The 16,142-nt window shown below is 44.2% G+C and overlaps 1 protein-coding gene across 10 annotated transcripts in view; it reads left to right on the forward strand.

Moving 5' to 3' along the window:
- CSRNP3 (cysteine and serine rich nuclear protein 3) overlaps positions 1-16,142 on the forward strand; it is a 134,869-nt gene that overhangs the window by 94,530 nt on the left and 24,197 nt on the right. For 9 of the 10 annotated variants that reach the window (XM_053264254.1, XM_053264246.1, XM_053264268.1 and 6 more), the window contains one exon: positions 63-233. In XM_053264254.1, coding sequence (XP_053120229.1) covers positions 86-233 — 148 coding nt within the window. In that variant the 5' untranslated portion in view covers positions 63-85. Of the gene's footprint in view, positions 1-62; positions 234-1,963; positions 2,121-16,142 lie in introns of those variants that run through there. The other variant, XM_053264306.1, reaches the window with a different exon arrangement.

Here is a 16,142-nt window from a genome sequence, read left to right on the forward strand (position 1 = left end):
CCTTGATTGCCTCGTCTGCAGTCAAATGCTTCCTTGCTTCATTGCACCTGTTCCTGTTGCAGGTACGTGTGACAGTGCTGCAGCTATGAGTGGAATTTTAAAGAGGAAGTTTGAAGAAGTTGATGGCTCTTCACCCTGCTCTTCTGTGCGGGAATCAGATGATGACGTTTCTAGCAGCGAAAGTGCTGACAGTGGTGATAGTGTCAACCCCTCCACTTCAAATCATTTTACTCGTAAGTACCATAATCAAATTGAGGCTCAGTATGAACAATGAAACTTGGTGGCATCTTTTTTTCTTTCCCCCTTTGTTTACTGAATTTACCAGTCAGTGATGTGTGAATCGCGTTCTTCATTAGACAATAGCCAGGATCACACGTTTGGTCCCTGCGGTAATATATTTTGTGTGGTGGGTACCAGGACAAGCCTTGGAATCGTGCATGTGTGGCATCACACAGTTAACATTGTTTGTGTGCTCTTGGGTGTGCTCTTGAGATTGGCCCTCTCTCCGTAATGAAAAGGTTGTTACTCTGGGGTCACAGCTCTGAACTGGGCCTAAGTTGGAAATGTATAAATGAAGCAAATTGTCACACAATCTAGTTGTCATGTCATTTATATGTGAACAGAACTCTGTACCATGCTAGTGGTTATTTACATGTTTTATTTCCCACTGATAAGTAACATAGTTTGTGGCAACAAGACTGCAATGATATTGTATGTAAAACACATACTGCATAGCAGGCCATATTCCCCAAAGAAAAGGGGTGAGGGCTCACTGGCTCCGAAGCAATCATTACTCCATGGTCACTCCTATCGCAGGCGGTGGAGGCTCTGTGCCAACAATGTTGTGTATTGGTGCAGCTGCACCCGATGCTCATTGGCACATAGCCTCCCTCACCTATGCTAGGAGAAGCAACTGAGTGGTGAGTATGGTGCTCACTTGGGGAGCAAGCATGTCAGACAACTTGCAGTGGTCCATTTGTCAAAGTTTGATATCAAATAATAAGTATGAAGTTTGTGCCTATGTAAATTTGCTCTGAAAAATCTAAGAATGCCAATGAGGTCAGTTGTTTCCGCTCACACCTCCTCACTGCCAAGTTTGAAATCGGAGACTGCTTCTTTTTACTTATTAGAACAGCCCTAGAGAGAAGGGCTGAGAGAGCGATTTCAGGATGGAACTATGAAAAATTCAGCATGGATTCTGATGTCCTCTGATTGGCAGCAGAAGAAAGAGAAGCAGAATCTTCTATATATAAACGTGTCTTATGGCAGAATGTACAAGGGAGGGGCTAGTGGTCTGCAGGAGGCTGCTGGTGAGAGTAGAGGGAAATCACAGGGTTCAGTGCATGGTGGAGACCTCTGGAGGAAGAACAGATTCTGAAATGAATGAAAGGAGAGCTTGGCTGTGTGTTGTGGAAGGGCCTGCTATATAATGGTAGGCAGTTTATTAGTGTAAGGGTGGAAGTTGGAGAAGAGTGTTGGTGAAGTTGAGATGCAGAAGAATTGTTTTACTGGGCATCTGGATTTGGTGGTTTAGTATTACTAGGTGGCCCTATTAGCTTTTTATGTGAGATGTTATCAGGTTTTTAAGTATATTTTGTATTGCATTTGTAATTGCAAAGGCAAGATATAAACTGCGAAATAAAGTAAATCCATGCGGTACTGCAAAGCATCTTGGCACGAAGCCAGTACATTGTGCATGGCAGTGGTAGTGACTGCAGGTGTAGCTGTGCTGTGCCATGTTGCTGAATTGCCATGGCATCCTAAGTCAGTCTGAAATAAATGGGCCGTGACTTTGCACTTGGCTGCGTTCTTTGTTCTCCATCATAAATGCTTATTTACAAATTCAGAGGCTTATAGGATGGGGGCTCAACATTGTTAGATAATTTCTGAGGTTGCAATGTATGGCAGTAGAATTCAGAACAATACTATGGAAGGCAGTCTTGTCTGTGTCTTTTCATGCCAGCTGCGTTGTGAGGCTGTATGGTGAAGCAGAGTATTCAGAACATAAGGACACAAAAAGAGCCCTGCTGGATAAGACCAAAGACCTACAAGCCCAACTGCCTGTTTCAGCACAGTGGCCCACCAGATGCCTCTATGAAGCTCACAAGCAGGAGATAAAGGTATATCCTTTTTCCACCATTGCTTCCCTGCAACTGCTATTTAGAAGCATACTTCCTCTGAAACTGTAGGTAGTATATAGCTATCAAGACCAGAAGCCATTGATAGACCTCACCTCTATGAACTTGTCTAAGCCCCTTTTAAAACCACCTGCCTTAGAGACCCTCATTATATCTTGTGGCAACAAATTCCACAGGTTAATTATGCTCTGTCTGAAGAAGTACTTCTTTTTGTCTGCTCTAATCTCGTGCCAATCAGTTTTATTGGATCACCCCTTGTTCTAGTGTAGCGCGAGAGGCAGAAAAATCTTTCTGTCCACTTTCTTCCATAATGCACAATTTTATAAGCCTCAGTCATGTCCCTCCCTTGGTCACCTTTTTTTCTAAACTAAAAAGCTTTGTAGCCTTTCATCATGTTTTCCATGTTTTCATTTTGGTTACTTCATCTAAATTTTGTCTAGCTCAACAATACCCTTTCTAAGATGCCGTGACCAGGACTGTACACAATATTCTGTCCATCCAACTCCAGTGATTTGTTAAATTTTAATTTTTCAGTATTCCTTGAACATCTGTGTGTCTATCTATTTATCTATTATATTTGTACTCTGCCCCAAACTTAGGTTTCTTGGCAGTTTACAGCAACATAAAACAAATTAAAACAAAAATTAAAACATTAAAACAATTTAAAAACACGAGTCTGATTAAAAAGCTTGGATGAATAAATGTGTCTTTAGATACTTTTTATAAGTTTATTTATGTATCCATGTATCAATCATATTTATATACCATCTGTGGCAACAGAGAAGGCCCGTCCCTGAGTAGCCACCAGTTGAGCTTGTGGCAACTGCAAATGGATCCCTCTGGATGATCTCAATGGGCGATGGAGCTCATTGTGAAGAAGATTATTTTCTTAACCCTCATACGGAGTAATGAGTTTTTAACATACGATTAGAACTTTCTACTCCTGAGCAGTGTTCCCTCTAAGGTGTGCGCACATGCGTGCGTTCACGAGTTTTTTGTTGTCCACTCAGTCAATTTTAGATCCTGCTCAGGTTGAATCAGGAAGGCCCCACTCTGAATGCATGTGCACACACACTGCTTTGATACTGCTGCCCAGAACAAAACTCATTCCGCACATAGATGAAAAAAATTAGAGAGAACACTGCCCCCGAGTAGTCCCACTGAGTAGCCCCCCCCCATTTTTTAGGCCACAGAACCCACATTAATTTAAAATATCACTCTAGGGAAGTGCAGCGGTGACCCCCACATCCCAAGCACAGTGCCCTGTGTGACTGCACTGAGAAAATGAGCTCTCGGCTAAGAAAAATGTGCACTTTTCTTAATGAAGATCCCATACTAATGAGGATCCATACTTCAGCAGCCCAGTTCCCAGCATTTCAGCTGAAAGGACACGCTGTGACCAACCTAAAGACACTCTGGGAGTTCGTCAAGTGCATTCTACAGGCCAGTCACCCAGAATTAACACATCTTCAGCTTGGTTTTTTGTCAGCTGTCCTGGGCACAAACTTCCTGGGTACACACAATACCAATGTCTTCTGCCCATCCAAGCCAAACACAGTTGTCAGTGCTTCCCTTTGTGAATGTGGTTACATCTCTGGAGGTATGTCTGGCTTCTTGTGTTTCATAGTGTCTGCACAGGTCATCCCATTGCTCAGGAGAGCATCTGCCAGCTATATACTGGGGGAAAAGTTATCCCTCACTACAGTTCTCTGAGGGTAGGTTCAGATGAACATTGCCCTGCACATGCGAGAACATCAGGTCTGTGGCAAGAACACATTTGCCCTGATATCACTGATGGATGCGCCAATGTGCTCTTGGCACATCCTTTCATTGCGTGAGAGGGATGCTCATCTGAATCACTCCTCTACACACACTTCAGCAAGTGGCCTCAAGTGTTGTCCTATGGCTGTACACATTGCTGCACAACTTGTTGGCTACTTGTCTTTGTGGCAGTCCTCCACCTTGCTTCCCAAGGTAAAGATCTCCTGTCAGTGAGCAGGATGTTTCTGCATCACAGCACGGTCATATTTTCAGTCCGTTTTTCTTTGGCTTGCTTGGCATGTGTTGCCAGAAGGAACAACTTTTTGGAAACTTAACAGCTGCTCATCAACTGCTGGTCAGACCCAGGAATGTAGCTGTCCTGCAGCTTCTGCACAAACAAAGTCCAGATACCTGCAATGGTTGCCAACTTGGCAATCACTCTTCTCTCTGGTCATGTGGCTTTGTCATTGAACCTTGTAATGTCCGCAGATCATCCCAACTGCATCCTAGCACAGATGTAGGAGGGCCCCAAATGTACTGCAGTGCCCACAGTCCCTGCAGTGCTGCCTGATTGGCGTGAAACACACTGGCCAGGGCTAGCAGGCTAAGATACACTTTCAGTTCTGTTAGGTCCAGGTGGGGAGCATCCTTTCAAGTACTGCATCATATGCACAGATAAATAATTAAACTCCTTCCTCCATCCCATTCCCACCTCTCTGTTACACGCTACAGAGTGTTAAGAACACAAGGTCTGTGAATTCAGTCCTGTGAAATGTTGTTCTAGAAATTACGGAAGCTCTCAAAAATGGGATTGCACGCTGACTTGAGTATGAGTCAGTATCCATTCAAAAATCATTGTCACCAGAATTTACAAAATGCTGCATATCAAGTTCAGGCAAAAATGAAGCAACCTGTTTTCATTCCCATATTCACCAGTTTTTTATTCAGTTGCATATGTGCTAACAGCTTTTCTGTTTTTAAGCATTGTGTGCATGGTTTCTATTAAGGCAACATGATCCAGGTTTTAGATCTGCTGCACTGTGAAATAATTTCCCTCTTATGTTCCCTGGATTCTGGCTCTGTCAGGAAATAACCTTGGTGATGAGGTTGAGAAAAGGAGTTGGCGTCGTGCCAGAAGCCTGCCTAGCACTAAAGCAAAGCTGTTGCTGCTTCAGAAAGAGCCTTGAATGGGAGTCTCATCTGGTTATTAATCCTGACAGTGGAGAGAGATTTCCCCTCCTGGGAAGCAGTTACAAACCTCAGGCGCTGAAGCGATGTGAGTGCATGTGGCGATTGCATTTCAAAGCAGGCTGGGTCCCCCGAACTCAGAGAGAGAAATGTAGCCTGCATAAGTGAACCAGAGCACTTGGACTCCCTGACTTGGGGCCCTTCTATTTAATGTGACTTCCAAGCAATGTCCGTGTTTTACGTGTGGCATCAGAGCCCTCAAAATAATGAATGGTAGTTTTATAAACAAATACAACCCTGGCCTAGCCGATAAACATAAATCCTTCTACAATAAGGCATGTTGAAATGTATTTTCGACTTCTAACCTCATCCATCTGCTTGACGGAATAATAGGTTATTCTCTAGACAGCTCTGTGTAATGTTATTTCTCATTCAGAAAAAGAGCGCGGGGCGGGGGGTGGGTGGGTGGAAATGGCCAGATCACACTTCAAGTCAGCCAAGTTGGGCCGCCTGTCATATTTCGTTGAATGCAGCTGCTTCTCTGAGATCTTGTGAAAGTGTCAGGGGCACAGCTAGAATAATTCAATTAGATTTGTAAGGAGCCAAAAATTATCGTCAGCGTACATACTTCATGGGATAGTGAATATGCCAGTGTAATAAATACTACAGTCAGATAGAAGTCTGTGCTAACTTTTGATTCACACATGCATGCGTTATCCCTTGAAGACTGCAACATCAAGTGATGGCTTGTGTGTGTGACTGGACCATTGTTGATATAACAGGCAAGTCTTTCTCGTCACCTCATGTCACTTCAGACATTTTTTTAACTGAGTCCGTTCATACATTCATAAGCACAGTAAACGTACAGAAAAAGAAGTGACATGTACAAGCGTTTGTAACTAGGCCATAGGACAGAATGAATAGCTGCAGTATATGAAAATGATTTTGTAACCTTTGTACCTTGTTACCCTGCCACTGTTCCCCTGTGAACCAAGATTTACACTAGAAATAAGATGCCTTGTATAGTACTTGGCCAGGATCCAGATAATCTTGTGTGTATGTGCAAAGCCTTCACACATGCACATTGCCGGTTTCCCTTTTTTGCAGTAGCCCCTCGCATCTTGTAAGGTGGGGGTGACACTCTAGAGAGTCCCCCAACTTTTAGGCAGTGCTGCTGGAAGGGAAGAACTGAAACCCTTCCCTGCACTGCCTCATGAAGGATCACATTGTGCGTGGCTTTTTCCTGTGTAGATTGAGCACAAAGAGGTCGGCATTAACTTGAGGGGTATTGTTCCACAGCTTCCACGGTTTTAAAAATCACTGGGAACCTATCCTAAAGGGAAAACATACATAGTTTCATTTTCCAGGTGGCTTGAAGTCTTTTGCTTTTACACCTCACAAAGGCCTAACGTACACGCAACTTTCTTATTACTCGTCACGTGTCTATTGCATCAAGCTGCTGCTGCTTCAGAAAGAGCTTCACACAGGAGTCTCATCTGGCTATTAATCTTGACAGTGGAGAAAGATTTTCCCTCTTGGGAAGCAGTTACAAACCTCAGATGCTGAAGCGATGTGAGTGCATGTGGCAATTACATTTCAAAGCAGGCTGCGTCCCCTGAACTCGGAGAGTGAAGTGCAGCCTGAGGTTGGCCTCCCTTACCTAGGCCCTTTTTATTTACTTATAACTCCCAAGCAATACATCAAAGTCCTCCAAGGAGTTCCCAGCGGACTGCAAGGTTCTTTCTCCTCCTTCCACTTCATCTTCACAACAATCCTGTGAGGATGGTTTGTCTGAAAAAGAGTCACTGTTCCAAGGCTAGTGAATTTCATGGCTCCGTAAGGATTTGAACCCAGGTCTCCTTCCTCCTGATCTGACACACTTAGTAGCTATGCCACACATAACTTGCAAATAATTTCAGAGGGGAGAACTACATATGTATGATCTTAGGTGCGGACGTGAAAATGAAAGAGGATAATGAGAAAAATGGAAGGTACCATATTTACCCAAATAAAAGATGACTCTGAATTCCAGGCAATCCCCTTAAAATATAGAGGTTAAAGACAGGTTATACCTGTATTTACCCTAAAGGAAGAGGACTTTGAATTTAAGGCAACCCCAAACTTCTAACATCGAAGCTGAAAAAAGCCTAGTTTTTGATCCAGGTAAATATGGTATAATTGAGCATGAACACTATAGCCTGAAGGATTGATAGTGATCAGTGAGGGACTATGTGATCCGGTGTCATCATTTCCTCACAAAATGACTTGTGAGAAAATATCAATAGTTTAAAGACAGGATGTTTTGGAGAATGGATTCAGGGTTTGAGACCAAGGTGAACCAGGTGAAAACAATACTGTATTTAAATAGCTTACAACTGTCCAAATACAATTGAAAATCTTACTGAATGCTGTGTCAGGGTTGTTTATTCTGCAAGCCATATATATATATATATAGAGAGAGAGAGAGAGAGAGAGAGAGAGAGAGAGAGAGAGAGAGAGAGAGAGAGAGTGTTCATTAACTCTCAGATTTGTACAGAGATGACTGAAGATTCTCTTAGCTATGTCTCAACCCACTAGCATTACAATTATAACATATATATGGAGTTAATGAACTTGTTAAGGAGAAACTTTAAAGAGTTTTGTAATCATTCATTACGAAGGAATCTTTCTGAAGAAAAAGAAACTTTTCTGGAATGTCCATCTTGTATTCTGCTTATTTGCATTACATCTTGAGTGATCTTTGTACGTGTCCTCTGATGATGTTGTATTATAAACCTTTCTTGTTAAATGAAGACAAAATGTCCCGAACCATGGGAAAACCTTCATCATCTTTAAACTGGAAGCCATAAATCTATGACAACAGTGTTAGGAGGTTGACTGAGAATGTAATGCTCTTTGTACCTGAAGTGCTAGCTGTGGGGTTGAAAATAGTGCTTATGTAGGAGTAGGCAACCTTGGCTCTCTAGCTCTGCTGTTGTTGAACTGAACTGTTGCTATCGAACTGAACAAATTGTGGCTGAGGATGAGGGGAGTTGTCGTTCAACAACAGCTGGAGAGCCAAGATTGCTTATCCCTATGGGCAGTGTAGCTTGAGGTGTGCTGCAACCATTCATCCCAGTGGGAATTACTTCTGAGTAAACATACTTGTGATCATGCACTATTAGAAATACACTCATGGCTTTTAAAAAAAAACTATCCAGCTAGTAAGTGGTGCTGCCTTGAGATTACATTGGCAATGAAGCAGTCAGGATCATTAGAGGCTATAAAGGCCAAGATTTTCTATGGAACTGACTCTTTCCCAGTTGCAAATCTCAACTTTCAGGCTCATCAGCCATTTTATTTATTTATATCCTTGTAAACCGCTTTGGGAACTTTTGTTGACAAATGGCATATATTTTTATTATATTTTTATATAATATAATATTGTATATTATATTTTCGTTGAAAAGTGGTGTAGTAGGAGCCAGTGTGGTGTAGTGGTTAGAGTGTTGGACTAGGACTGGGGAGACCCGAGTTCAAATCCCCATTCAGCCATAAGACTAGCAGGGTGACTCTGGGCCAGTCACTTCTCTCTCTCAGCCTAACCTACTTCACAGGGTTGTTGTGAGGAGAAACTCAAGTATGTAGTACACCGCTCTGGGCTCCTTGGAGGAAGAGTGGGATATAAATGTAAAAATAAATAAATAAATAAATAAAATATTCATTGTTTTCGTCTGAGCCTGCCTATGTGTGTGTCCCTCTTCCCTTCAGGAAGTTGGTTAGCTAAACAGCCTGATCTACCTGGCTGACTGGGGCAGGTTTGCTGTCCTGGCTCAGAGGCTGTCAGCAAATCAGGATCAAGTGGTTTTTCATACATGAGCACTTGTCTGAATAGGCTGGTGTGGTGAGTTTGTATTTTGAGTACCATATTTACCTGAATCTAGGACTATCCCCCCCCCCCAAACACACACACACCAGCCGGTTCTTTGATACTGAAAGTGGAGGGTAGGGCCATCTCAAATTCAGAGTCCTCTTGCTTTTGGATAAATACAGGTGTAATCTGTATTTTTAAAGGGAGAATCTTTAATTCAGAGCCGTCTTCTATGCAGGTTAATAGGTATTCTCCATATCTGGATTTACAAGGATCCAAATAAAAGGGTGGATGATGGATGGGACTCACACACATCACATAACCATAATGCACATGAGCTGTTGGGCTGGAGAAGAATACAAGATGACTCACATTTCATATTTGGAGTATCTTTCAGTGAAAGAGTGTGTAATTGATGTTATTGTTTTAATTATTTGTTCTGAGTGGCCTTGAAGACCCATATGGGTTAAAATGGAAGATACAAAGGTTCCTCATAGAATACAGTCCTCGGATTAGTCCCTTATGATCTTGAATTCATGGATCCTGGGCAGGGGTCTGGGAGAGGCCTCTCACTGAGATTCTGGAGAGCTGCAGCCTCTCAAAGCAAACAGAACTGAACTAGATGAATGGACCAGTGATCACACTCATTTTAAGGCATCTCCTTGTACTGAAGGGAGAACAAAGCTATTTTTAGCTTGCGCATTAATGCGGCATCTGTTTCCTTACTTTGTATTTGATTTTATCTGCCGTACGATGTTCCAGTTCATTAGTGTAAACCTTTACCAAGGTTTTGCTTTCTAGGATGGTTGCTAAGCAGGCCTTTTTGAAAAGTGATGTTTTGACCCGGATTATCATGATGTATTACACTTGACAGTTCTATCTCGTTAGACTTGATTAATACTGTGTGGGAAAGCCATGGAGTGGGTGGAGAATGGCATTAATCCTTTTTACTATAATGTTTCATGTAGCACGGAGAATACATAAAAAGCAGGCGAACGGGTTACCGTTTGTAAGAAGAGTCGTGTGGTCTGCCACGATGCTTGTATTCTAAATAAATGGGCTTCTCTGTGCTCCTCTCTCTAGCCTTGAGACTTCCCCTCTCCCTAAAATATTTCTCCGAAGGTAGTAAATGAATTGCATTGCCCTCTCGGTTGCAAACCTGTGGGTAGTCTGCTGTGGAGCCATATGGCTCACATTTATTTTAATGTGCTTTTGACATCAGGAGAATCGCTGAGACTGCTGAGGAAAGTGCTTACACTTTGGATCTCAGCCAGCCAGAGCTCAGTTTATTTATGTTTAGTAACTAACTTCTTTTTACAGGTTTTTTTTTTTAAGGTGCTTGAAAAAGATTAAAAGACTTTACACATCATTCATGCTAAGATGTTTGCAAATGAAGAAAACATGCTTTCCATTCCTAGCATAGGTTTATTTTTAACTGAGCTGGGACTTGCCCCTGACTGTGGAGTTCCCTGATCTATTTTTGGGACGCTGGATGGTTTACCTAAGCAAGATTATGCATAGCCCCTTTACACAAAGACTACCCAGAGGTCACTGTGGTTTGCAATGTCGGAGACATGCATCCTTGCCCTCGATCCCTGGAATGAAGACAAAAGACAGTCCATGGAATTAACTGTGGACCACATGCAATGAGCACATTCTTTGTATGCAGAAGGACCCAGGGTTCAGCCCCTGACATCTCCAGGCTGAGCTGAGAAAGTTCCTTGCCTGCAACCCTGGAGAGCTGCTGTTGGTTAGTATAGAAGATAGTAATGAGCTAGATGGACCAGCGGTCTGACTGGTCCATTTAGATGTGTTCATATGAACAAGCCCAGGCCCAGGGGTAGCTCTTGTTCTGTATTCTGTCGAGTTGGTCAGTCATAGGCTTCCATCCCTTCACCATTCTGATGCCACAATGTGCCATTTAGCATAGCCTCAGTTTTAATCCTCTCCCTGCCTGTTGCAAGCAGATATATGCTTACCACTCAGACTGAATGATGCTGCAAGGTCTTATGCCTTCATTGCAAGTGTTATACCTTCATTATAAGGCGTCTGAATTGTGATCCATCACCTGTGTTCTGCATGTGCATATATAATTTCATTATATTGAAATAGAATGTTGGGCAATTGCCCCCAGTGTGTTGGGCAATTAATCTGAATAGTTTCCGCTTCTCCAGATTGTCTATGATTTTCTACAGCTTCCATGTCACAAGAGGATATTAAAAGCCAGTCTAAAAGGTCGTTCCCCCGACCCTTTGGGGGTGGGGACAGCAGGGAGGGAAGGTAGGCTCACACCCCCGCCAGATGATCTTTTCATTCCTCTGGCCACACGGCTTGCACGCCCACATGAGTGGCGCTGCTGGGAGCCTTGTGGCCATCTGGACCCTGGGGAAATGAAGCCCAGCCTCCAGAATTCCCTCAACGTACCACATGTGGAGCACACTGCGTTGGGGGATTTCTCTGACACACAACTGTGATCTGAGCTAGAATGGCACTCTCACACCCTTCCACCTTGGTAAAAGCCAGTGTGTGTGTGTGTGGCAGGTAGAACTTGGGCTACCTAGCAGGGCACCGCTGGGATCAGGCCTGATCCCAGTGCTCCACACAAGCAGCCTTACCCAGGTAGGACTGTGCAAGCCCAGGTAGGGCTGCTCCTCATGTGAACAGCCTCCGAGGGTGGATTTTTGAGATGCATAAGCATTGTTAGGAGTCATGGTACAGTTTGCATCCCAGCCATGTATGGCAGACTGGGGCCAGCCTAGATGCAGCTCTAGCTGCATCCAGCTTCTACTAGCACTGGGCAGGGATATACATCCTCATCCCCATTAAAAAGATGTATTCAGCTGGTTCAGCGAGGTCCAAATGAGCATTGTACAATGTCGCTGTACATCAGCTGTACATTCCAAAGCTGTTTGCTGAATGGGGCAAATGTGTAATAATAATAATTGAGGTTGCAATTAAAAATAAAAGCATTGAAATAATGGCTGTAAAGTAATATAGGCCCTCTGTGACATTGTACTCAGCTGTTATTTATGAAGCTAATGAAACAGGCCAGCTGGAGGTATCACTGAAACCTATATATAAAAGGTCTGCTTCCTGTACATAAGCAAGGATTGTATTATGATAATACTATTGCTGAGAACCTTATTTTAGTTCTGTTTTGAAAAGTCCAGAGCTCACGCTGTGCTCTAAGTCTAAAAGGGGATATACGTGAAGACCAGCATTTTTGTGCTCTAATTTCCTGCAGAGATAATATATTGTTTCGCGTTGTCACTATGATGGGCAGAATTAAGTGCACAAGCGTTGGTTTAATTGATGATTTCACACCCTCCTCATTTTCACTACCAAGTCCTGGCCATGTTGTGTGACCCACAGCATAGGTGGAAGAGGCTATAGCAAAACCACTGTGGTGCAGTGGTCAGGGCCACCTCTGACAGAGAACCCCGTAGACTCTCGCTTGGCGTGGAACTGAAGGAGCTCCAGAAGTGAAAAAGGATGCCTGCTGTGTGCTTTATGTCACTTTCCAGGGGGTTTCCATTGAAAGGTTTGAGGTTGGTTCCGCACTCTGTGGTCTTCAGCCTTTCTGTCTTGAGAAAACCTCTTCTCTTGCTCACCAAGTAATCCCTGAATTTATGCCTGATTATGCCTACCATTGCAGAGAATACTGGGGCATATTCTAGGGTGCATACTTGGTTTCTATAGGGAACAACTGTCTAGGCTTGTTGGGCCTCACTGCTGACCTGTGACCTGAGAGTACATCCTAGAATGTGTCTAACACCCCCTGCAACTGCACATTGCAAGGAAAGATCAGTAATGATGAGCATGCTGTCCTTCCACCATTACTGATTGTCTCATGGAGGCAGAGGCGTATCTAGAGAAAATAGTGCCTAGGGCAAGCACTGAAATTGCGCCCCCTGTCCAAACATCTGACACCCGTCTTTCAGATAACTTTACCATAATATCAGCTCAAAAATACAAGTCAAGCTCATTAATATGTTAATATTTCAAAAACTACAGTGGTCCCTCTACTTACGAAATTAATCCGTTCCGAATGCACATTTGTAAGTCGAAAAATTCGTAAGTCGAAAAGCGGTTTCCCATAGGAATGCATTGGGAACGGATTAATGCGTTCCGGAGCCTAGAAAAAAGACCCAGACCCCCAGTAAGGCTTGCAAACTGCACAGGAACATTTCTTTTCAAGAATAAACAGGCAGTAAACAGGCAGGCAAGTCGAGGAAATCATCTAAAAATTTGTAAGTCGAAAAAACCGCATCTAAAACCGGATCTAAAACTGCCGTTTGTAACTCGAAAAATACTTATGTCGAGTAGTTTGTAAGTCGAGGGACCACTGTATTTAGTAATGCACATAGCCAGACCAAAAAATGCTGGAAAACTACAAATTTCAGTATGCTGGGGCTCATGAAATACCCAAATACTATGTGGAGCTGTACTTGGAAAACTAAACAGAAGTGCCTGTCTAATTCTCTACTATGCATTGTAGCATCACTATTACATAAGTTTTAAAAATAAATGAAGAATTTGACTTTTCCCAGATACGCTGAAAATAACTGAAGGATAAGCAGAGTAAATTGTGTCATTGCTTGGAATACGGTATATTCTAGTATTTCAGAAAGACAGTTAAAATGAGAGAAAGAGAGCAAGAAACCCCCAGTGGGCCTTAATACTAAGGATTTCACACTGATTCAAAGACAAACTCACCATTAATAGCCATATTATTAAGACATCACATTTAACTCATTTCTCACAAGAAGCAAAGTAAGAGCAAATGAATACAATCCTAGCTCATAAGCTTCAGCTCAGTATCCACAAGCCCTGATTCTCTGTACATAGTGCCAAACTGAATATGTGTACAGTGACTTATATTATATTAAATTAAAAATTTTTTTTTACCTGTAGCCCCTTTGGGGCGCTTCCCAAAGGCTGTGTGTGTGTGGGGTGCCTGCAAAGGTTCCCCCTCCCCCCACCGGCCTCTTAATTCACTGCCGCAGCCCGTCCTGGGCTGATTTTCGGGCCTGTTTGGGCCTGCAAAGATTGGCATGGTGGCCATTTTGGAGACTGCCATGCATGCTCAAATGGCCTCTGTGAGGCCTGGCAAGGCCTAGGGCCTCGCAGGGACCATTTGAGCATGTGTGGTGGCCATTTTTTAAAATATTTTTTTTTTAAAAATGGCCGCCACAAACAAAATGGCCACCACACATGCTAAAATGGCCTCTGTGAGGCCTGGCATGGCCTAGGGCCTCACAGAGGCCATTTGAGCATGCCTGGTGGCCATTTTGTCTTCCGTGGCCATTTTTAAAAAAAATTCATTTTAAAAATGGCGCCCCCTTCAAGTGGCACCCGGGGCACGTGCCCTGCCTGCCCCACCGTAGATACGCCCCTGCATGGAGGCACCCCTGACAACCTTTGTGTTCCTCAGGATGCAGTTTGAAAGCCACTGCTCTGTGATATATACTATTCTCTGAATATTTTTCTTGACTAGCTCTTTCTCTTCTGATCACAAAATCTTCACCTTATAATAAAATGCAGGCCTTGAAAGAAAGAAAAATCGATCTAGGAGCTAGCCAGGATTTAGGAACCAGATTCATTTTTCCACCTTCAGGGTTTCAAACATCTCCTCTCTGTCTTACGAATGCCTATAATTTACTTGCACACAAAATACTGCAGAAAACAGTGCATTCTCTTGGACTTCAGCACCTCCCCAGCTCCCCCTGCTCCCCCCCCCACTTTTAGACACCCCTGCCTCTAGGCACCATGATTAAATTTCTAGGCTCAAAGGTGAGCTGGTGCCTGAGGTTTGAAATAATAAGTTGGAAAAAAGCATGTGTAGCCTAAGATTAAAAGCCTGAGTATCACTCCTCACGGCTGTGTGACCAGAAGAAGGGGCTGAAGGCCAAATGGCTCTAATTGCCTGGGGCAGAATTATTTTTAACCAGCTCTACACATCCTGTTGTGCCGTATTGCTGTTAAAATATGTGGCATCTTTTACTATCTTTTCAGTTCCTCCCTTCTGACGGTTACAATTCTCCCATCATACCTGTTCAACTGTCACACCTAAATTGGACTGAGTTGCAGATGACACTCAGCTCTATCTCTCCTTGTCATCTGATACTAGGGAGGCGGTGGATGTCCTGAATCAGGGGCTGGAGGCCGTGATGGGTTGGATGTGGGCTAATAAACTGAGACTGAATCCGGACAAGACGGAGGTAATGTTGGACAGTAGGAGAGCCAATAGGGATGAGGAGATTTTACTGGTTCAGGATGTGGGTTGCACTCCCCTTGAAAGAGCAAGTACGCAGCTTTGGGATATTACTGGATCCGGCTCTGATTTTGGAAGCTCAGGTGGAGGCGGTGGCCAGGGGTGCCTTTGCACGGCTTCGGCTAGTGTGCCAGCTGTTAGTAGTGTGCAGGGTTCGGTTCGGGGCAATGGAAAAGCCCTCTGGACCGGTCCGGAATTCCAGCGGTCCGGAGGTTCAGAAGGGTGGGGGACTGTCTCTTTAAGCGGGGGGGGTGGTAGTTGTCCCCGCCACCGCCACTGCCCTTCCCCCTCTGGCGCTGGTGCTTTTAAAAATCTTCTTGGGGCAGCAGAGTTCCTCCCTGCCTCCCCTGCCCCCGTCGTTGTCCTTCTAAGCTTGAAACGAAGAAGAGCTAGCGGCGCGCATGCGCCCTTCGCGGCACACGCGCTTGTCTCCGCCGCTGGCGCACGTGTGCCATGTATGCGGTGTGCGCCAGCGGCGGAGACGAGCACGCGCGCCGCGAAGGGCGCATGCGCGCCGCTAGCTCTTCTTCGTTTCAAGCTTAGAAGGACAACGATGGGGGCAGGGGTGGCAGGGAGGAACTCTGCCGCCCCAAAAAGATTTTTAAAAGCACCAGCACTGGAGGGGGAAGAGCAGCGGGGGGGGGAGTACTACCACCACCACCCCGCTTAAAGAGACAGTCCCCTCAGTGCCGGACCATGCTTCTGTGGTTCCGTGCACATCCCTACCAGCTGTGTCCCTTTCTCGAGAAGGCAGATTTGGCCAAAGTTACCCATGCCTTAGTCACATCACGGCTGGATTACTGTAACGCGCTCTACGTGGGGCTGCCCTTGAAGAATATCCGGAAACTGCAGCTAGTGCAAAATGTGGCAGCTAGGGTTTTGTCTGGAGCTGCCCTGTGGGAGTACATCACACCCATTTTGAAAGAGCTGC

The sequence above is a fragment of the Hemicordylus capensis genome, chromosome 1, assembly GCF_027244095.1.
Source record: "Hemicordylus capensis ecotype Gifberg chromosome 1, rHemCap1.1.pri, whole genome shotgun sequence".
NCBI lineage: Eukaryota > Metazoa > Chordata > Lepidosauria > Squamata > Cordylidae > Hemicordylus > Hemicordylus capensis.